Here is a 22634-nt window from a genome sequence, read left to right as displayed (position 1 = left end):
AAACATAAACATCTGCAGCATATTCTGTACCTGTCTTGTATAGAGGACAGAGTTCTCAGCTTTTCAGCTACAACAGCTTTAGGCCTTCATTGCACGTGGGCTGTGCGGACACTGGATTCTTTGTGAGGAATTTCACCTCTAAGTATTTCTACATCCCTGTGCATTCAGGGGTGGGGCACACATCCCACATACACACACATCCCAGGTACACACACACATCCCATGTATGCATGTATTCACACAGAAAAAGGCAACTCCAGCATTTTACTGCCTTCCCAGGAAGTAAAATGCACAGCAGCTACTGGATGTCTGTATCAGGTGTTTATAAAGTGGGTGCCTTGCTGACAGAAACACGTACGTCCCATTCTCTGCTCCAGTCACAGACTGATTGCAAAGCGGTGCAAAGCGGTGAGATTGGAGGGACATGCGCTACTCCTGTACTCCATCAAACAGGGTTACATTGGCCAACATAATCTAATTGTTTGACATCTCTATAGCAATTCATTGAGACTAAAGAGAGATTACTGCATTAATATCTCTCTGCAGCTAGAAAAGGGCTGAGCTAAAACTGATGTGCCAAGTTACTTCAAGGCTCTTAAATTCTCTTACAGATTTTAACTCTTCATGACAAAAATGAGGCTTCAATATAAAAGCAGAACAAATTAGCACAATTTATAATACAGAGCATTATGGAGGAGATCACCATAAATATGTGTGAGTCTTAACTGCAAAGATTCTAAAACAAACTAATGAACACAGAGGTGTGAATGCAAATAATAACTGAGTGTGTTACCCCTCCTGTCTTATAATACTAAAAAAAATAAATCAAGAGGAAGAGCATCATGTATATAAAATTAAACACATCAGTTATTTTAAGAGTTACAATCAACCCTGTTACATCTTGCAACTAAGTTCCTCTCATAAAGAGAATGGCAGACAGGTACAAGGCCGCCACTAAAGGATGGCATGAGTTGATTGATTTCCAAAGTTGCCACTAGTACAGATTTCATGGCACAGAGGAAATAAAGAAGAATATGAATGGTTCTTCATAACAAAGCCCTTGAAAGTACGGATGGCTTATCCACGCTGTTGGAGAATTCAGTAACCTGAATGAGGTTCGCATCAGGGACAGACACAAGTGCAGCAACCTCACGCTTACCTCAGCTTTGTTAGTGAACATTTCCAAACAAATGAAAAGGCCCATAAGCCTGTCTGTCTGTCAATCTCCACCTGGCTGAATTTGAGTCAGCGGGGTGCTAAACGTTACTCACTTTCCACCAGCGCATTGAAGCCGTGAGTCCCCTCATGTTTTTACCCCGCTGAATAAGGAGCAGCCACCCATGTGCAACTCCTTGCTGTGTTACGCGTCAGTGCAGTAACGCTGGACTTCCACTGTTTTGTACCTTTATATATCTGTTTTATATAAAGAGGGCAAGCACGCTGTGGATTGAAGAGACAAATATAGGAAAAGGGACTCACTTTCTGGATCGTCTGTGACTGCAACTGCACAGCCAGTGCACTCTATGCACTTGGGAGCTCAGAATGTCAAAGTTAGTGTCTAGGAGAGAGAACGCAACAGCCCCAGTGACACCTTTAGCATGATGGGCAATGAGGAAATACGCTGCCATACTGCATTAATGATCATATCTCCCTCCTACAAGAGACAGATTTTGTTTCCTGAAGCTGTCAACTAGTCAAAAGAATTGCAGTTTCTGTGTTCATCTCCATTCTTCCTCCCAGAACTGGTGCCTCATACCGCCATGACGGACAACTGACTGCCTCTTTTGTCCTGGGTGAGCACTGCTCGCACCGAAGCTGGTTTCACATTGGACCCCACAGTCGCTATGGCACCGCACCTGGACATCTGCATCAGACACTTCCTGAACTGAAAGTTGAAACAACAAAGAAAAAACAAAACACGTGAGGAATTTTAAAATATTTCTTAATTTCTTTTTGTCTTCACTAAAAGTTGTGGAAATTTTCTGTGTCCATTGGTCATATCCAGAAGTAGCCCTATCAAATATATTTACCTGTGGCACCACAAAGAACTGAGAATCCAAAAAGACACAAACTGCTGGAATGCTTCAGTCTAAAAAAATCATCTTCTTCTATGCTTGTTGCTAGCCATATCTAACTGAATGGAACTGGTAATTTCCTAAGGCTCACGAGTTACGTTCATATGCTGATACCTGGATATTCAAAGATGGTCTGTTTCCATCACTAGGCCCATTGTTAGGCCCCCTGATCAGAAGGAGGTGGTTGATGAGGCCTTCCATAAGCAACTGGAAGCAGCGTCACAATCCCAGGTGCTGGTGCTTATTGGGGACTTCAATTATCCAGATATTTGCTGGATGAGCAACATGGCCAGGCATGCGCAGTGCAGACAGTTCTTGCAATCTGCTGAAGACAACTTTCTGATGCAGAGGGTGGAGGAACAGATGAGGGGAGGGGTGTTACTGGACCTTATTCTCACCAACAAGGAAGGACTTGTTAAGGAAGTAAAGGTAGGAGGCAGCTTGGGTTGTAGTGACCATGAGATGGTGGAGTTCAACATCAGGAGTGGAAGAAGCAAAGCAAAAAGTAGGATTGCTACCCTGGAATTTAGGAGAGCCAACTTTGATCTCTTCCGGGACTTCATGGCAGGATAGCTTCATGGAGCTATCCCATGGGCCAGGGTGTTAGAAGGCAAGGGAGCCTGTGAGAACTGGTCAGCATATAACAGCTCTTCTTCCAAGCTCAGGATCGGTGCATCCCTGTGAGCAAGAAATCAGGAAAAGGGTGGCAGGAGACCTGTGTGGATGAGCAAGGAGCTCATGCACAAACTCAAAGGGGAGAAGAAGGTCCATGAAATGTGGAAAAAGGGACTGACCACTTGGGAAGAATACAGAAACGTTGTCAGGGCCTGCAGGGAGGTGACAAGGAAGGCTAAAGCCTACCAGCAATTGAATCTGGCAGAAGCAATAAAGGATAATAAAAAAGTATTTTTAAGTATGTTAACTGCAAAGGGAAGACTAGGGAGAATGTGGGGCCCCCTACTAAGTGAGGGGGGTGTTCTGGTAACAGGGGATGCTCTGAAGGCGGAGATACTGAATGCCTTCTTTGCTTCTGAAGCAACACCAATGTTCATAAATCCATGGGACCTGATGGGGTACATCCACGGGTGCTGGGGGAGCTGGCGGAGGTGATTGCTGACCCACTCTCTATCACCTTTGAGAGGTCTTGGAGAACTGGGGAGGTGCCTGAAGACTGGAGGACAGCCAATGTCACTCTGATCTTCAAAAAGGGCAAGAAAGAAGATCTGGGTAATTATAGGCTGGTCAGCCTCACCTCTGTCCCTGAAGGGTGATGGAACAGCTCGTGCTGGATGCCATCTCCAGACAACTGGGAGAAAAAAGAGGTTATCAGGAGTAGTCAGCATGGGTTCACCAAGGGGAGGTCGTGCTCGACAAACCTGGTAGCCTTCTATGACGTCACTGGCTGGGTGGATGCGGGGAAGGTGGTGGATATCGTCTACCTTGATTTCAGCAAGGAATTTGATACTGTCTCCCATAACATCCTTACAACAAAGCTGAGGAAGTGTGGGATAGATGAGTGGACAGTGAGGTGGGCCGAGAACTGTCTGACTGGCAGAGTGAAGAGGTCATCGTTGGCAGTGCAGAGTCCGGATGGTGACCTGTAAGTAGCGGTGTCCCCCAGGGGTTGGTGCTGGGTCCGGTCTTGTTCAACATCTTCATCACTGACCTCAACAAGGGGATAGTGACCACCCTCAGCAAGTTTGCTGATGACACGAAGTTGGGAGGATTGGCTGACACGCCTGAAGGCTGTGCTGCCATTCAGCGAGACCTGGACAGGCTGGAGAACTGGGCAGTAAGAAACCAGATGAGGTTTAACAAAAGCAAGTGTAGAGTCTTGCACTTAGGGAGAAATAATTGCATGCATCAGTACAGGCTGGGGGATGAGCTGCTGGAGAGGAGCTGTGCAGAGAGGGACCTGGGCGTCCTGGTGGACGACAGGTTGGCCATGAGCCAGCAGTGTGCCCTTGTAGCCAAAAAGGCCAATGGCATACTGGGGTGTATTAAAAAGAGCGTGTCCAGCAGGTCAAGGGAGGTGATCCTCCCTCTCTACTCTGCCCTGGTAAGGCCTTATCTGGAGTATTGTGTCCAGTTCTGGGCTCCCCGGTACAAAAAAGACAGGGATCTCTTGGAAAGAGCCCAGCGGAGGGCCACTAAGATGGTGAAGGGCCTGGAGCATCTCCCCTGTGAAGAAAGGCTGAGTGAACTGGGTCTGTTTAGCCTTGAGAAAAGAAGACTGAGAGGGGACCTGATCCAGGTCTATGAATATTTGAGGGGTGGGGAGCAAAGTGGTGATAAACCTCAGAAGCAACTTACTGTCACTGCGTTCCAAGATAACCATGGAGACATAAGGAGACAGTCTTGGAAACAGAATTTTCTCACAGAAAAGTAGAATAGTTGATGTTTACTAAGAGCTGATTTTCTTTTCCAATACCTAAATCTAATGGTTATTAATATTCATGTTTTAATACTGAAACACAGCACAAAACTCTGTGCATTAAATAGACATACTGTGATTAAAACTAATTCTAAACAGTGGGTATGGAATGCTGGTTAACTGACAAGGTGGAGAGAAATCATTCATCACAAAACAATACCAAATACTGAAAATGTGGGTTTTAAAGTCACTTTGAGAGCATACAGTACCTGTTTGTTCATAAAGACATAAATAACTGGATTATAAACAGTAGCCGTTTTGGAAAAGAAAGCTGGAACTGCTGCCAGATGAGGATCCAGTTCCACAGACGGGTACGCAGTGGCTAGGATAGAAAAGGTGGCATATGGCATCCAGCAGATTAGAAAGGCAATGATCATCACCACCACCATTCTAGTCACTTGTCTCTCAGGTTTCCTGGCAGTTCTCAACCTGCCTTGAGTATCTGACACCTGCAGGAAAAGAGAGAGTTCCGTAAGACAAACAAGGCCTTCAAAGAGTGAATACAGCAGAAATCAGTAATGATGAGATAATACGTACACGTTGTCAGGCATCAGTGAAGGCTGCGTTAGGTGCTGAGAAAATAGAAAAGATTCCCAACCCAAAATATATATAACGCTTCGGTAGCTTCATAACACTTCATAAACAGGCCACCAAAGCAGAGGGCAACACAGCCTCCTTCTCAGCAGAAATGCTGTCAGCTTTGGAAAGGAACAGAGCAGCTGCTCATCTACCAGTAATACTAAACCAGAGTCCTGAATAAAGGCGCATTTCAAAATGGGGCATAAAGACCATGGAAAGAGCAAAAAGAATTACCACTGGTTCTGCACTGCACTGATCTTCCAGGCAAGATGGAAAGGAAGAAGGGGCAAGTATGATTCTTTCCTGTTTATTTTATTAACTAACTTACAGCACAAGAGAAGGCAGCACCTGCAGCATCACATCCAGGCCCAGATGATCCCTTACTGCTACTTGTTTGCTCTTTCTTTTCTTTTTCTTTCCCCAGCCTGATTGTTTCTAATTGAACATTGAACTGCTGTCACCAACACTGCATTGATTGATTTTATCAGTTTTAAACTGGAAAAAGAGAAATCCTTAACAAAAACAAACACACTGCTCCTGTTTGTTCTTTCCGCCTTTTTGGGGTGAAGGTATCTACAAACACACAATGTTTCTCACAGGAGGCTGGGATTCAGCCCTCACACTGAGCTGCTCTTTGCACTGCTTCCACAATCTACTTTTCATGTTTCAAACTAAGAAGTAAAACTGAGTGCAAAAATAATTCTTTAACAAGACATAAGTGAGTGTATTTGCTGCTGGGAGGCAGGTCTGCTTATGTCCGATCCTTACAGAAACCTGAGCATGAAAATCCCAAATGACTGCATACATACCCATTTCAAAAACATGCCTTGAAAACACTCCTTACCTTCGTTAGCTTATGCAGCAGCTTCCCATAGGATACCAAAATGACCAATAAAGGCACTATAAAACAGGTGGTGAAGAATGCAATAATGTAGGAACGATCATTATGAGCTCCTGAATACCTGTATAAAACACAGAATACTTGCTGTATCTGTTACTAATGCATTCTGGTTATTTTCCCAAAGTGTTCAGAGGTGTCACTGATATTTTCAGCAACTGTTTTTAACCACAATACCCATGTACAGCTTTAGTCAAATCACCAGAGAGAGCCCTTGGTCATTTCCCTTTCTCTGGACTAGGACAGGTTTACTCTGTAAGTCCATAGGCACAGAACCAAGGCTGGTGGGGTGGGCTCGGTGGGAAGAAACATGCAGTCTGAGCTCCGGCTCCAAGAGCGCTCAGCTGTGCTGCAAAGCAAATTGCGCAGGGCTTCCTCCAGTCTTATGAAAACCTATTTGTCCTCTTGGAATCCTGACTGAAAAACCCAACTCAACCACCCTAACATATGGAACAGTTACTTCCATTAGAGACGAAAGCATTTTTAAAACTGGAAATTCTTCTTTATTGTTATGTCTTTGTCTTCCTCTTTTTTGTGCAGAGAGGACCATCATCCTTAACCCTTTCCTTTGGAACTGTGCCCTTAAGAAGAGAGGAGCTACAAGTTCGAATTCTACCATACTCTACAAGGATGGCCTTACCAATTAGGCTCACAAGTAGTTCCAATCTTACTGGTGGTGTAGCTGCTCCAACCCATGGTCGGTGGGATGGTCCAAATGAAGGAAAAGGTCCACACAAAGGCAATGCCTTGGGCTGCATGCTTCCCTCTCAAGCGCGTATTTCCCAGTGGGCGGCAGATCACAACGTACCGCTCAAAGGCCAAAAGAGCGAGAGACCAGAGAGACACAATGCCTTCAGTAAAAACCACAGCATCACAGTCAGACAGATTTACTGGGAAGCAAACCTCATCCCACAGCGCAGTCACAGAACCACTCAGGTTAGAAGACATCTCTGGGGGTCACCTGGTCCTGTCTAACATGGCTCAGGCAGGATCCAGGCAGGAGGCGCTCAGGACTGCATCCAGTTTGGGTCTTAACTTTGTCATTTGATGTTTCCAGCTGAACTTCTATGGGCAACACATGGCCACATTTGACTGCTTACTGCATCAGGGACCTTTTTCAGCAACACAGTTTTTAAAAAGATGGGCAGATGGTGTGTGTTGCTGTAATGTTTTATTAAGAGCACAAGATCATAGAATCATTGAATTACCCAGGTTGGAAAAGACCTTGAAGATCATTAAGTCCAACCGCAGCCTAACCATAGTACCCCAACTCTAACAACCCTCTGCTAAACCATATCCCTGAGCAAATGAGATGTTCATACTTGTCCAGTTTGTCAGTATAACGACTACAAAACCAAGCATCTAACTGTACCTCTTAGCTCACAGCGCATTTTTCCACTAGGTCTTACTTTGAAAAGCAGTACATTGTGTGTAGCTTCCAAGCTAACAAATGAAGGTACAGCTTCAAAACATTATCTGTGCAAAAAATGTCCTATTTCAGACTGTCACGAGCTCTAACTTGCAGACAGCTGCCCACAGCATCAAAATATCAGTTTATTCGGGACAGATCACCTGGTTGGTCACCAGAACCTTGGAACAGTCTGATCCCACTCCACAGAACATGCCTTCCGTGCCACACACTGACATGGCATCATCTCCCACACATCACTCCTCTGGGCAGCTTTATCAGCCTGGGAGCAGAAGTGGGATCCCAATTCAGCTGAGGACAGCAATGGGATTGACTCAGAGAGGTGGCACAGCTACAAACAAGGCCTTACCATGCAGGTGCTGAGACAGCACCCAGATGTCAGCTGGCAGCAACACAAAAGCCCCGTGGGAGGAAACAATGAACTTCTCTGTCGATGTAATTAGATGTTCCATTTTAAACTAGTTTTCTATTTACCCTGCAAAGGCATATTTACAAAGTGCACTACCTGGTGATGATTGATTTTCTCTGTTAGAGTACTTCAATGTGCTTTGCATACTTGCAAAGCCAAGAGACAGAATGACAGGAAGAAGCAGAGCAGAGGGGTGGCAGCCACAGGCCTGTTATGGCTCCCCAGAGCTGTTGTGGAACAGCTGACATAAGATGGTTCAGTGACACAATATTGTGCGTAGTTTAGGAACAGCCATTTGCTCTCTCTCATTTAGCCACGTACTCAAACACCGAGAGACAAACCTGGAAAACATCTACACAGTGAAGGGGTTTTTGTTGCCTTTAAATCACGTTGCTTTCCCTGCAACTACTGCTATTCTATTAGCAATGCTGTGGTTGGGTTCTTTTTGTCATAATATCAACTATATTGAGAGAACAGCACAGAAACAGCAAGAGGCTTTTTGTCATTATATCAACTATATTCAGCAGCGAGAGGCTGACAGCAACAGCGGCACACATTATTCACTAATACGAGATCCTGCATAGAACACACACCTGGAAAAGATGCAGTGCACTCACAGGCATGCAAGGTCAGTGGTTGAGGAAGCTGCAGGAGAGTGAAAGACGCCGAAGGAAAACGAGATACAACTACAAACAAAATCAAGCTTACCAAAAAACGTGACGGCAAATCCTTCCAGTACACAAGCCCAGTGCCCCATATAGAAGTAGCCTTTTAGATTGGCTAGAAAGCTGATGGTGCCACCAGTCAAAGAGACCAGGAAATCAGCCACAGATAGATTCACTATAACGTAATTGACAGGTTGTCTCAGCTGCTTGAACTTGGCAGTCACCAGGATCACAGCCAGGTTCTCAGCCAGAGACACGGAGGTCACCACGAACATGACTGCTGCCACCAGCCTGAAGTGCCAGGGCTGGATGGAGTCCAGGGGCCGGCGGAAGGGATCCCATGCAGCTGGACCAGATGAGTTGGACAACAGCGACTCATTTCCAAGGGCTCTCACTACGTCCATTTTTCCCCTCGCTAGTGAAATTAAATTGGATAATAACAAAGCTTTTAATCTGTAAAGACTATTCAAGATTTAAAGGAGAAATCAAATATAGGCAAACTCTTCACGCTTCTGCTTTCTGGTAACAGTCCAGGAAACAATGTGCTAAGAGGGGTACGCAAGGGAATCTCTCCTGGAGTGCCTTCTGCCCTCCTCTGCTGGCAGGCTGCTGCCCCTGCCCAGCTGGAGCTGGTTCTCTGTGTCATAAGAGCCAGATATGGAAGATGCAGGTTCGCTCCTTCAGTAGCAGCTAACAGCAGAGCTGAAATCACATCATTTCTATTCTGTGGGAGAAAAAAAAACGTTTGCTTGATCGCTCCCTGACCTCCAGCACAGCATAAACAAAGCTTTCCTTCTGTCAGCAGTGAGGGTGGAGTGATCCTCCCCACACCTCGCACCGCTGGGAGCTCCAGTCTGACTGACGGAGGGCTGCCCTGAAAAGATTAACGCTGCACTACCGTAGCAGCTGTACACTTGGCAGGGAGGCTTCATCGTACTCCCTGTTCATGTCTCAGCTAACTCACGGCCCCAGCAATGAAGATTCACATTAGCACTCTGAGGTATTTAGAAAGAAAGAGAAATTCTACTACCAGAGACAGCATAGATGTACGTATCAATGCTGTTTGTAACTAGAAGCATAGCCAGGAGGTAAGCTGGGTAGAGAGAAACAATCTTAAACTTGAACTGAACAGAGTGTACACCATTTATTTTCTGCTTTTGTTAATAAACATTAACACCCAGCTGGGACAGCAGATTCTCTTGAGCTGCCTTGTGACCAGGGATGGGCGAGCCTTCCTGCCAGGCAGCTCCACGCATTGAATGAGAGCTGCCCCAGGCCCCAGCAGCAGGAATGCTGCACACCTACAGGAGCTGATGGCTGGCACAGCTCACTGCAGCTGCTGTGAAACTGCCAGCAGATACAGCTCCAGGGGCAGGGGCAGGCTGTGTGACTTGGAGGGAAGCTGGGGAGCGAATGCACTTTGGGCTGGGGGGAGGGGAGCACAAAGGAAGGAAAGGGTCCATAAGAAGCTGATGGGGTCTCTTCAAAGGAGAGTAAAATTTAATACATATCCAACATAAATCAGTCCTACCAGTTCAGAGTTGGTGGGTGCTTTTAAAATGGCACGTAACAAAAAAAACCACAAACAACAACCAACCAAACAGCAGCAAGAGAGCTCTCTGCAGACCTCTGGCATTACTTGTCTTTATATTAATTTTTCAATACGCTGTATTTCATAATGCCGTTCCAACTGCACGTCTCCAATGGCAACATAAGAACTCAGCACACACATCCAAAAGCAGTTCTACAAACACAGTAAGGCCGCTTGTTTTTCTGTCTTCAGTGCAGGAGTTTCCATCCTACTGCTCAAATGCAAACAGAAGTGAAAGACAACACATGAGCACTTATTTTAAATCAGTAATTCAGCAAAAACTATCATCTTTCTGTAGGAATTACTATACATTATAAACCTAAAAACCTTAATGATCACACAAGTGAAGGAGAGCACATGCAAAACTGCATGGCAGAGTTCATAGTTGTATTCAATCAGAACTGCTTTGATTAATCTCATTCATCTACTAACAATACAAGCCCATCTTCTTTCAGAAGCTCGTGTGTAGCTAAAGCAGGTGTTGCCCACACAGCCCTTGACCAGGAGCACGCAGCACCAACCACCTCGCCAGGAAATCTCTTCCACTGCTTAACCACTCCCACAGTAAGGACATTTTCTGGATACCAGCCTCACCCTTCTGTGCTGCGCCTTTGGACACTTCAACGTGTCCCACGGGGCAGTCTGCCCTCCTGCTGCCAAAGCACTCGGAGCCAGCTGGCAGCAGCACCCTCAGCTCCCTTCCTGAAGGGCTCCTTTCCAGCCACTCGGCTACCAGAACATCCTGGTGCCCAGCATTGCTCTGTCCCAGACACAGAACTCAGCACTTATCTGTAGTGAACTCTGTGACACTGGGGATCGCCCAACACTCCCAACACCTCCTGCTTTAGAATTATCAGCAAACTTGGGACAAGTGCATTTGACACCAACACCACCTCCCAGAGTTGAGCCCTGAGAGACACCATAACTGACCGGCCACTAGGCAGACACAGCCCCACTTACTGCAGCCTGTAAGATCAGCTGCTGAACCAGCTTGTCACCCAGTGCAGCACAAACCTGCTTATCTCGGCTGCATCGTTTAACCAGAAGGATGCTGTGAGAAACTACATCAAAAGCCTCACTACAATCCAGAGAGATTACATCCACTGCCTGCTTTTTGTGAGCAACTTTATCTCTGGCAATTACCCAATGTATGGTTTAATTTAGTCATTACTTTCCCGTGTCCATAATTGCAAAACTGAGGATGAGAACAAACACAAAGCTGCATCTGTGGGGTCCATGAGGCAGCAGGACGGAATCACTGCGTTCTGTATAAAAGCAATGCTGATGGGGTCTCTGAAGGTGCTGTGCTGTCCATTCTATACAATGAGTCCTGTGTCCATCCCTGAGAACAGCCCCGCATTATGAGAAAAATGTTCTTTTCATGCTGGGTGAATTTATGACAGACTCCTTCAAGTATTTATGATGGGATTATCCAAGGGGAAGCCAACCACGTGGAAGGAGCTGTTCTGCTTGTCTGCTTTTATCTGATTACATCTGGAACACTAAATGTTACCATACTGTTGCAAAAAGATCTTGCAAGCCAGATAAAGCCACACAAATTCCCACCTTCTTGTTCTTGAACGCCGTGTGTTTACATTTACATTAAACAGTCCTGACCAGTGCTGACAGTTGAGTTCTAACAAACTGCCACCTTGCACGTACACCTTCAGAAACACCCTTGAACATCATAACCTCTGTCCCACGAAGCCAGCTCGTTTACCAAATGTTCCTGTGATCATTTTCACAATCATAGCCATGTGCCATTGCCCTTCACTACCAGAAGCTTCAGGTTGTAAGCTCAGAATGCTGGGGCCCTTTCTCTGGGTGACCCTGTGTGAGCAGGAGGTTGGACCAGATGTTCTTCAGAGGTCCCTTCCAACATTACCCTTTCAGTGACCCTATGAAAACAAAGCTCATTAATTCTGAGAAGGAAGGGATGGAACAAAAGTTGTTTATAACCTTCACTGCTGACTTTAAAACTGAGCGTTCCCTTTATGAATATTCCCAAGGTGAGGCATGACTCACATGCTTTTGCCAGCTCTTTCAGGTCTACCTACTTGACCACAAGTGCAAGTAAATGTTGATGCATATCTTGATATTAGAATTTCTTACAGTTTGCAGTGGCCAGCCAGCACTTACCTAACAAGTCTTACTTGTCAGAGTTGTACTTCTTTTCGTTGCCATAATTCATTGTTTATATACCCTCATAACCTTGTTTTCTTCAGATGCACATCAGTATGCAAGTTGGATTTAGACTTCACTAGAGCACAGTTCTGCAATACACTGAAAATCCACAAATTCCTCACAGAGATCAGTTTTCAGCCTAGAAGAACCTTAACGTGTTTGCTGTTTTGCCTCATTTAGATATTATATCAACATACAGGCAAAATTCCTACTCAGTCCATGAGACTAGGGGTGGCTTTGCCTTTTCCCCTCTGATGTGGGTGGCAGATTTTTACATGTATTGAATAGTGGATTGAGGTTTGCTAAGCAGTCTTTCAGATCCAAAATAGCAGAAGTTGTGCAGAGCTTCAGAATGCAGGTAAAAAGCTTGCAGAAAGACCTGGGTTATCTCTGAATCAAAACAAATCGTCTGGCACGCTCCAAGCATGAGATCCCATCATGGCCATTTTAATGATTGCTTCAGGAAGAAAAGCAAAGGGTGGACTGACAGATGAAGCTTTCTTATGCAGGGATGTGAACTTGCCATGGCAAAAGGCAATGTGACAAAGCACTGCCTTATCTCGCCTCTTCTGCAGGTATTGTATCCCACCACATCATTTCCATACAGGATCACGGGGACATACAAAAAGCAGAAGCTGCCATGAACAGAGGTGAACGTCCACTAAGAACAGGCAGACTGAAATCCAACACAATGTAAGCTCCTTACCTCATGAAAAAGCTCCCCATGTTATGCAACTCGATACATGACTTGTAAGCAGATTACACTAACCTGATTTAGCACTGACATATTGTGGCTCCTAGTCTGGAAGCAGCCTGCACACACTGGTGTGCTTGTACATAATTTCCTCCTGCGTGACAGTGGGTAAGCACAAGCCTATAACACATTTCATTTTCCACACAATTTAGGCACACACTAAACAGCAGTTCACTGTCACCCTCCTCTCTACACTGCTCTATAGCTAAGTTGGGATATAATTTCATATATTTCAAGTATTTCAAGTGTAGATAAAGCAGGCTTTTTTTCCTCTGATTTGTTGTGCTAATTTTTTCCTTTGAGAAAGTCCTTTTGAACTCTTTCCATACCTTCTGATAACTACTGAGCCTTAGACCTAACATCTGCTTTAATGGCAGATTTTGGCAGCTAGAACTTTGTTCCTTGCAAACTCCAGCAAAGATCTCTTCTATGCCATCAGCAGTTAAACAGACCTTATATCCCATGTGAGAACACACAAGATACATGCAGTACTTAGAGTTCAGCTTATCTGAACTTAATTGAGTGTAAAATGGTTCAGAAACATTCCAATAAGTAGAAGTAAATCCAGTCTTCCATCTTTATAGAACACAAAGCAAAGAAGCGGTGGGAGATTAACCTCCAAAAGAAAACCAAACCAGAACTCATGATTTGGAAAGGTGAAGAAAATGGTACAACAGCAGGGATTACTGTCATCACTCATCTGACAAATGGAATATCAAGTGAGAAATGAGTCCCAGCAAGGAAAAAAAAGGGAAAAAAGGTATTGGTCACTTAAGAAGGTAGGAAGTGCAAACTAGGCTGTATCTCAGCAGATGTACGTCTCGTGATGTTACGTATGGGGACGGCTGTTAAAAAGGTTGCTTTTCAAATAGAAAGTTTTGCAGTGTAAAGGATTCACAGAGATTCCTGAGTTCAGCTTTCAGACTACAACATTGCTGAGCCTACGTTAAAGCGCATGGTTAGAGCCGAACGTTCCAGGCTGACAGGACACCGCGGGATGAAAGCTTGCTCACATTACACATCAAAAAATGCGCGAGGAAAAGTTGCATTAACATTTACTTCATTCAGTAGTCTTTCTATGGAACAATTTTCTATTCTCCAAAGCTTTTTTGGGAGCCAAGAAATACAATGGAAGTATATGGGACTCCTATACTGCTGCATCTTTACCTCCGTGTTTCCTATTCTCAGCTGCTGTTCTCTACAGTTTTGTGAAAGAATGTGGATCTCTCGTTTGTACCAATATCTGCCATTAAGTCAATAAACATCTGAATCAAAGCTAAGGTTTTGCTACTAGAAAGCATGAAAATATGCCTCTGCCCATTGTCTTCCTGTCAGGAGGACTCAGATTTGAGTTCCCTGCCTTGTTTTTGTGATTATATTCTCTCCAGGTTTTCTGTAGTATTTTTACCCGCAAGTACAATTGAGGTTTATAGTTTAATTATTTTTTTAAACATAACCCCATAACTGATTATGTAATCTAATTTCCAATTACACTGAAGAAACAGAAACTCAAAGCTAATTAAACTATTACTACTACTAAGCCTTATGCAGTGGGCATTCTTATGAGTCAGTCTCAGCTCATGTCCCTGAGATGGGATGCACAAACTTCTAGATAGCACAGATATATTCATAGGATCATCACATCATTGCAGTTGGAAAGGACCTCTAAGATCCCCAAGTCCAACCCCAACCCATCCCACCACGCCCACTAACCATGTCCCACAGTGCCACATCTCCACTATTCTTTTAATGGCCTTTTCCCTCATTTTAGAGCTATGGGAGCCTCCCACCTTAGTTTAGCAAATCATCTTAGTAATTTTTTCCCCAGCAAGAGCACATTTGGTTATTCTAACAAAATTACAAGTGCTACAGTTTCTGATGTGGAGGTTCAATTGTTTTGTCTGCTACCAATGGAGCAAAAAGGCACTGTTGTGTACTTTCAAAAGGATGCACATGAGAGGAGCTCTGTCTCAGTCTTACTGAAGGAGGGGAATACACTGACCAACCACACAGCCTGGAAACCCATCTGCTTTCTGGCATAGAAATGCTTGCCCTTCTTATTTGAACTATGTTTGATAACTTGCTCCATGCACTAGAGTAGGGAAAATAACAGAAAGGTGATCAATATCAGATGACTAGAGAGGACTCGGAGATAAAGATAAGATAAAGAGAAAACATCTTAGGAAGAGACAGAAGGTAAAGCCTAGCAAGACTGAGCAAGTAAGCAAGATAGTGTCCACATAGGGGAGCAGTTTATTTCTCCTGCTTCTCACTGCCAAACACCAGTAAAGCAACATGCGCAGAGGAATGTGTCATTTGATGCATTTACATCAGCCCTGCACTTCTTTGAACATAGGCAAGAAGCAGCAAATGGATCCAGACCTACAGCACGACCCAGCGCTCTGCAAGCACTGCCACACAGGTAACAGCTCATTGAAGACAGCACTGCATTAAAAATCACTCTTCCCCCAGGGAGCACAATGAAACAATAGTGGTAAATGAGAGAAGAATGACCGGGTTTCCAGGAGACCCGACCACAACCACTCCTGGAAATGGCCCTCATTTCCTTCAGCAGAACGCTTATCTGGACATTTGATAGAAATCCAGAGGCAGAGAAACAGGGATGGTTTAGAACACTACCCCTTAGTACCGGCCGTTGTAACAAAGTGAAATAGTATTACAGTGCCCTCAGGTGGTCTAACCTCAGTTCTGTCCTGTTGTCTGTAATAGTTGATACAGAGGTTTGAACAGTTTTGCTAAGTGCAATATAAGAGATCACCAATATCCTAATAAACCCCAAAACTCCTGCAACCGCCTTGATATCGTGGGAACCAGGAACGCTTGGACCCTACCTACAATGGCACTGACTAAGGTCTTACCCAACCAGACAGCCCAGACTTTAACTGATAGCTCTGGCTTTTGTACTTTCCATGTGTTTAGAGCCTACCTTTTCTCCTGGAAATAGGCAGTTAGTGAAGTTACCAACTGCTCTAACGCCTCCGCTGAGTCAGATGCTGACATCAGATCACCAGTGCAGTGGTAGGTTCTGACAGCAGACTGTTCCAAGTTGCCAAGTCACATGCCAGCAGATTATGACAAAAGCAAGGCGAAGGTGCGGACCCCTGAGGCAGGACTTGAGAAGTCCACTGCCTGCCCTGTGAATGCAAACTGCTCTTAGGATTCCTTAGCAACTGGAACGCTGGAAAATACATCTGCCAGACCCAGACCGCAGTGAGATGTTTCTGTTTCTCCACTTAATGTATCCATGAGCAATGTGATACTGGGTACAGCTGCACAGGTTGGTGGTATAACTTCACTTAGTTCTTCGTAGGCTACCTTCATTCACCACGCAGCATCTGACTTCCCAACTGGCCACACGAGGGAGTTATGAGGGCTGTACGGAGGTCTCACAATCCCTGCTCTCTCCAGCTCCTACAGCACAGTCTCAGTAATTTCTTCTTGCCCACCAGGGAGCCCACATTGTTTTATATCTGTAATGTAGCACAGTTACAGCAAACAAACGGGCTCAGCTTTTGCCTTAAAGTTACCTGCAGCACCCAGATGCTAACACATCTTTGTCTTAGCCTGAACTCCCACACTGCTCTGGAGAATCAGATCCCACAGAATGTCTGTTTCTAATACATAATCTGGAACTGGGGTAACAGACACCCTGCACTGCTGGGGTGGGAGACATCCCAGCCCTCAGTTTCATCATGTTTGGGTTATAAGGATCATCCATCCCTCAAACCCCTGTCATTGCCTTAGTGCCTGAAAATCAGTTTGGATCACCATATGTAATTGATGTTTCTGTTCTGGCATCCACTAGTGCCATAACCCGCTGAGTATACTTTCAGGACTAGTGAAGCATTAGTTCAACATAGTTCAACACAGGACCTCTGCTCCACTCTGGAGGTCACGGTCCCAAGGGATTTCTGCTCCTGATTTTCATCAGCCAGAGCCTCTTCAGACTTGTTCAACCGATTTAAAGACATCCACAGTATTCTCCAAACCCTTCACGAGCCTCATTACCCTTCTCTGGATCTGCTCCAGCACCTCAATACCCCTTCTGTACTGAGGTGCCCCAGACTGAACACAGTTCTCGAGATGAGGCCTCACCAATGCCGAGTACAGGGGCAGGATGACTTCCCTAGTCCAGTTCACCACACCATTCCTGATACAAGCCAGGATGCTATTGGCCCTCTTGGCCACCTGGGCACACTCCTGGCTCATATTCAGCCAACTGTCCATCAGCACACCAATGTCCCTTTCCATCAGGCAGCTTTCAGCCGCTCCTCCCCAAGCCTGTGGGGCTGCCTGGGGTTGTTGTAACCAAACTGTGACCTGATACTTGGCCCTACTGAAACTCATGCCATTACCCTCCCAACATGGTTTCCTCTGCAAACTTACTGAGGGGATTGAGTGCACCTCAATCCATGGGGCTGCTGAGTCTGGGGAAAGGGAGGCTGAGCGGAGACCTTATTGCTGTCATCCAATACCTGAAAGGTGCTCACAGTGAGGGTAGGGCTGGTCTCTTCTTACTGGTGACAGGTCGAGGGGAAACGGCCTCAAGTTGTGCCAGAGGATGTTCAGACTGGATATCAGGAAAAGCTTCTATACAGCAAGGGCTGTTAAGCACTGGAATGGGCTGCCCAGGGAGGTGGTTGAGTCACCAACCCTGTATGTGTTTAAGAGCTCTTTGGATGTGGTGCTCAGGGCCATGATTTAGAAGAAGGTTGTCGGAGTTAGGGTAGCACGCTTAGATTGTGGCTGGACTTGATGATCTTTAAGTTCTTTTCCAACCTGAGTGATTCTATGATTCCCCATGGCAGCTCAGGAAACTCCTCCTGCCACTCAAAAACTTTGATTTACAGGAAACATTGTGTTGATTCTATGGTTTTCTAACAACTGACACCAGGATTTCTGAGGGTAACCAAAAGAATTGCCATTATATCCATTGCACTTACCTTTACAAACCATACCCTTCAACAACAGCAAATACAAAACAAAACAAAAAAGCAACCAAAACCAAAACAACAAAACCAGTGCAAGCATCTCACCTGCGGACACCCCCACAAGCTTTCAACAATCTCTAATTACTACTTCTTTTCCCCTCCCTTTTAAAGTATCTCACTTGTACATTCATTTCTCTGTGGCTCAGAGAGAATCGATAGTGCTTACAAGTACACTATTTATTGGCAATTTACTCCTGATTTCCCCCATCTAGGCTATCAATAGAAAGGCAATCTCTTTATGGAACTAATGACTTGTGGTAAAGTATAGACATCCATTTAATACAAATAAGGGCAAACGATTTCCCAGCCTTGGTTACATAAAATAGAGCTCACCAGGGCTTATCTCACTTAGAAAGAGTAACTTGTAGCCTTCTCTCATTAAAAGGATAAACTGTTAGAATAGAGACAAGGGGGAGGGGGCAGGGGAAAAAAAACCCAGACCCTACATTGCTGGAATGAGGTCTAGTAGGAAATCAAGCCTGACTTGCTCAAGGAGACAACCTTCTTAGTAAACTAAACCAGTGGCAGAATTAAAGTGACAGAGATGGCTTCCAGACAAAACATAAGCAGGCGTATCAAAGAGCTGCGAGCTTTAACAGCAGTGAGCTACTGAAAGCAGCACTGGCATTTCAGTCAGTCATAAACTGCAGCGCATGGCTCTGAGCACAGGACAGGGAAAGGCAAAGGAGCTGCCAATGACCCCTTCATTCTGAAGATATTAAACCACAGCAAAGCTGCTCACCTTGGCATGGTTAGGAGTGCATCGCATGGGACAAGAGGTCGAACTTGTTTCTCGATGTGCAGCAATTAAATCTTCGGTGTTACAGACAAAGGAGACGAGAGGGCACCATTTCCAGCTGGGAATTTCAAGTTAAACTCCTGGAAGGACAGACAGCCCGCCCTTGGCACTGAAACTTGGTAATGACTCACAGTGAAGCAGAGGCACAACACCACACAAAGGGAAGGATTCCTTCCAACCTTAGGAAGAAAAAAAAAAAAGGACATTAGAGCAAGTTCAAGTCTAAGTAGAAATGAGTGCTTTCTTGGCTTAACCTACAGAACCCTGTAACGCAACATTCCTCTTATATAGTTAAGAACAGTGCATTAAAATGAAATGGAAAGAGACACAGACACCACCGAGTCTAAACTCATAGAATCATAAACTCATAGAATGGTTTAGGCTGGAAGGAACCTTCATGATCACCTAAGTACACCCCCCTGCTGTAGTCAGGGACACCTCCCATAGCCCAGGGTGCTCACAGCCCCATCCAGCCCGGCCTTGAATGCTTCCAGGGAGGGGGCATCCACAGCCTCACTGGGCAACCTGTGCCAGTGTCTCACCACCCTCCCAGTACTGAATTTCTTCCTGATATCTGGTCTAAATCGACCCTCTTCCAGTTTAAAGCCATTTCCCCTTGCCCTGTCACTACCTGCCATTATGAACAGTCCTTCCCACATCTCCTCAGAGCCTTCTCTTCTCCAGGCTGAAGAGCCCCAGCTCTGTGTTCATCAACAGCTCCATGTCCTTGTGTTGGATGTTCCAGAACTGGACACAGTACTCCAGGTGAGGTCTCACGAGAGCAGAGGGGCACAGTCACCTCCCTCACTCTGCTGGTCGCACTGCTCTTGATGCAGCCCAAGATACAGTTGGCCTTCTGGACTGTGAGAGCACACTGCTGGCTCATGTTCAATCTTTCATCAATCAACACTCCCAAGTCATTCTCCACGGGGCTGCTCTCCAGCCATTCTCCACCCAACCTGTATCTGTGCTTGGGATTGCCGTTACCCAGGTGCAGGACCTTGCACTTGGCCTTGTTGAACTCTATGAGGTTGGCACAGGCCCACCTCTCAAAACTGCCCCGGTCCCTCTGGATGGCATCCCTTCCCTCTGGTGCATCAGCTGCACCATTCAGCTTGGCCTTGTCTGCAAACCTGCTGAGGGTGCAGTCGATCTCACTGTCCGTCTCACCTACAAAGATGTTCAATGACACCGATCCTGAGGAATGCCACTCCTCACCATCTCCACTTGGATCCTGAGCTGCTGGCCACAACTCTCTGAGTGCGACCATCAGCCAATTCCTCAGCCCAGCACATCATCCATCCATCAGAGCCATTTTCCTCCAGTTTGGTGACCAGGATGTCATGCAGGGCAGTGTCAAATGCTTTGCACAAGTCCTGGCTGTTTTTGTGACTGCATTCCCAGCCCCCAGCACCTCCCATTTCTAAATACAGGGAATTTCCACAGGGATGCTGCAATGAAGCAGTACCATGGCATGAGGAATGCAGGTATGCCACGGTTACAGACTCAGAGTGGGTTTTCTGCTCTGTCAGCAGTTCTGTGAATAGATACATGAACCAAGAGCCGTTCTCCCTCCCTCCTACACCTGCCGGTAACCAACAGCACCATTCAGCAAAGTCCAGCCGTGTGGAGCGCTGCTCTCAGTTCCCCCTTCCCTGATCACTCTGCTTGAATGTGGACGTTCCCATCTGCACTTTAGAATAACAAGCAACAGAGCAGGGAATGCTTCCATGCACTTCCATGACTTGTTGTAGTACATGGTGCGAGTGAGAGAACAAGTGTTTGCACCTAGTAATGTAACCCAGGGTTATCCTGCTCACAGCAGAACATCAGCAGTACATTCACACACTTTCAGACATTTCCAGCTGCACAAAAGCTACAAGAAAAGGTGCTGCAGTGCACGTGGAGCAAATGGAAGCGCAGAAGGGTTAAACAGAGCTTGTCTTAAGGTATCTGTGCTGCGGCATCTAAGAGTATTCCGTTCCAAACACGGGGAACACGCGGAGCCGCAGCGCCGGGACCGCTACGCCGCCAGCTGCCGCCCCAACGGGAGCCGCCAGGGGGCGCTGTCAGCACGCGCCCAGGGCCGCGGGACGAGGAGCCAGTGCGGCCCCACGGGCCACGCGTGGAGCCTCCGGACAGCGGCCACGCGGCGGCGGCGTGATCACGTTAACCCAGCTCGGGACCTTACCGGCAATGGATCGGCGTCTTGGAAAAAACGGACCGCCTGCTTTGCATTTCGGAACCCCGCTGCCAAAACCAGCACCGCGGCGATGCCGCCAGCACCAGCGCCAGCACCAGCACCAGCGCCAGCACCAGCGCCAGCACCAGCGCCAGCACCAGCGCCAGGCGGCCCCGGCAGCGCGCGAGGTTCTGCTGGAAGCGCACGGAGCGGGACGGATGGAAGCGGTCGGTGCCGCCGTCGGGGCGGGGGGGGGAGCGGCGAGGCCGGAGGTGCCGCTTATGGTCCCGCGGAGGTCAACGGGAGGCTCCCGCTGCGCCCCGCCCCCGTGGGAAGGCCGGAAGGAAAGGCAGCGAACGAGTCCGGGGGCTGCGGGGAAAACAACCGCACGGGCTTCCACGTGTGGAAAACGACGGTGTCGTACATTGCAGGGAAGTGACGGAGCAGCAACAAAAGCACAAAAGCAGTTAATGTGTAACGGCCTCCATCGATGACACGAACTACCGGCCCACCCCGCCGCGCAGTTTTAGGGCGAGTTCGAGGGGCTGAACAGAGGAAGGGTTACGGGACCCAGAAGCCGAGAGCGGGAGGAGAGGAGAGGAGAGGAGAGGAGAGGAGAGGAGAGGAGAGGAGAGGAGAGGAGAGGAGAGGAGAGGAGAGCCCCGAGGCTGCCCACGGGACTGGCGGAGGACGGGCTGCACACCGCGTCTGCGCCGTGCGACCCGCGAGGAAACGGCCAGAGATTGGGGGGAGGGGAGGGGAGGCAGCTGGGGAGCGGACACGGGCCGGGAAAGCGGCGGCCGTCTGGGAAAGAACCGCGTCCCGTCCGACCGGCTACGCCCCGCCGGGGTCTCTGCAGCGCCGAGCGGGGACCGGCCGCCGCCCGCACGAAGACGCGGAGTCCCGGCGGGACGCGACCACGGCGGGGCAGCACGCGGGACAGAGGGAACGCGCGGCGCCACCTCCCGCAGCCCCGCGTCCGCCGGGACAACCGCACCGCGCCCGTAACGCCGCGGGCAAAGCCCGTTGCGGCCCTCGCCGCTCTCCGCTCTCCTCTGGGGTTTGCAACTGAAAACGTGAAGCAGCGACGAAACCGTTTATCGGGCATCCTTCGGAGCGGGGCCGTTTCAGCCCCAGCTGCGCACGTTGCGCCTCAGCGGGAACGCGCAGGTCGAACCGCTCCGCCGCTCCGGTTCTCAGCCGAGCGCCTACAGACAGAGCGCGGCTGGAGCTCGGGCCGCCCCGTCCACAAAGCGCTGCTCACCAACGCGGCGGCTTCACGTGAACCCGTCAGCGGGTCCCACAACGGAGCCGTCCCGCCGGCGGTCAGTGCGGACACTCGGACTAACGCTCGTTCCCCGCCCGCTCCTTAATTAGCGCTGCAGAGCAACGCGGCACAAGGGAGGGACTCGACTCGTGATGCGCGGCTACGAACCTGTTCCGCTGCTCCTTTCGCTCGCGGTCTCCCGTCCCGCCGCTCTGGTTCCCGGACGGGGCGCGGTTCGCTGCGGGCCGGTCCCACGGTCGCGCCGTCGCGCTCAGGCGGTGCCGCCGTTCCCGGAGCGGTGCCGGCCGCCAGCGGAGCCGCCGCCTCCACGCGCGGTCCTTGGGGGCTCCGGACGA

The 22634-nt window shown here is 47.6% G+C and overlaps 1 protein-coding gene and 1 long non-coding RNA gene across 7 annotated transcripts in view; one reads left to right on the top strand and one right to left on the bottom strand.

Annotated features, from left to right (window-relative positions):
- LOC146760034 (uncharacterized) overlaps nt 1-9678 on the top strand; it is a 15271-nt gene extending 5593 nt beyond the window's left edge. The window contains exons 3-4 of one of the 3 annotated variants that reach the window (XR_014948812.1): nt 1741-1920; nt 6527-9678. This is a non-coding gene — a long non-coding RNA (uncharacterized LOC146760034). Of the gene's footprint in view, nt 1-611; nt 1937-6526 lie in introns of those variants that run through there. The other 2 variants (XR_014948813.1, XR_014948811.1) reach the window with 2 other exon arrangements.
- LOC107316260 (opsin-VA-like) lies at nt 303-22634 on the bottom strand. 4 transcript variants are annotated; one of them, XM_085554918.1, is made up of 5 exons: nt 22447-22634; nt 18773-19008; nt 5933-6050; nt 4719-4958; nt 303-1885 (listed from the first exon to the last, which is right to left on the bottom strand). In XM_085554918.1, the coding sequence occupies exons 2-5, from the start codon at nt 18778-18780 to the stop codon at nt 1751-1753; spliced, it is 501 nt and encodes a 166-aa protein (XP_085411044.1). In that variant the 5' UTR covers nt 18781-19008; nt 22447-22634; the 3' UTR covers nt 303-1750. The 4 variants fall into 4 exon arrangements, with proteins under 4 accessions (XP_085411044.1, XP_085411045.1, XP_085411043.1 ...); XM_085554919.1 differs by lacking the exon at nt 5933-6050; XM_085554917.1 differs by lacking the exons at nt 18773-19008; nt 22447-22634 and adding an exon at nt 15966-16562.

This window comes from Coturnix japonica, chromosome 8 (assembly GCF_054131305.1).
Source record: "Coturnix japonica strain WE chromosome 8, WE-NBRP24, whole genome shotgun sequence".
NCBI classification, from domain to species: Eukaryota; Metazoa; Chordata; class Aves; order Galliformes; family Phasianidae; genus Coturnix; species Coturnix japonica.
The sequence above is the reverse complement of the archived record's forward strand: the minus strand, read 5'-3'. Positions and strand labels throughout refer to the sequence as shown.

Excerpts from the sequence above, each read along its gene's own strand:
- LOC107316260 (XM_032445629.2), bottom strand. The coding sequence starts at position 6,934 with ATGTCTTCTAACCTGAGTGGTTCTGTGACTGCGCTGTGGGATGAGGTT. Across the intron at positions 6,051-6,626 it reads ACTACTTGTGAGCCTAATTG|GTATTCAGGAGCTCATAATG; the intron begins GTAAGGCCATCC and ends TGTTTTATACAG. Across the intron at positions 1,886-4,718 it reads ATGTCTTTATGAACAAACAG|TTCAGGAAGTGTCTGATGCA; the intron begins GTACTGTATGCT and ends TTCAACTTTCAG.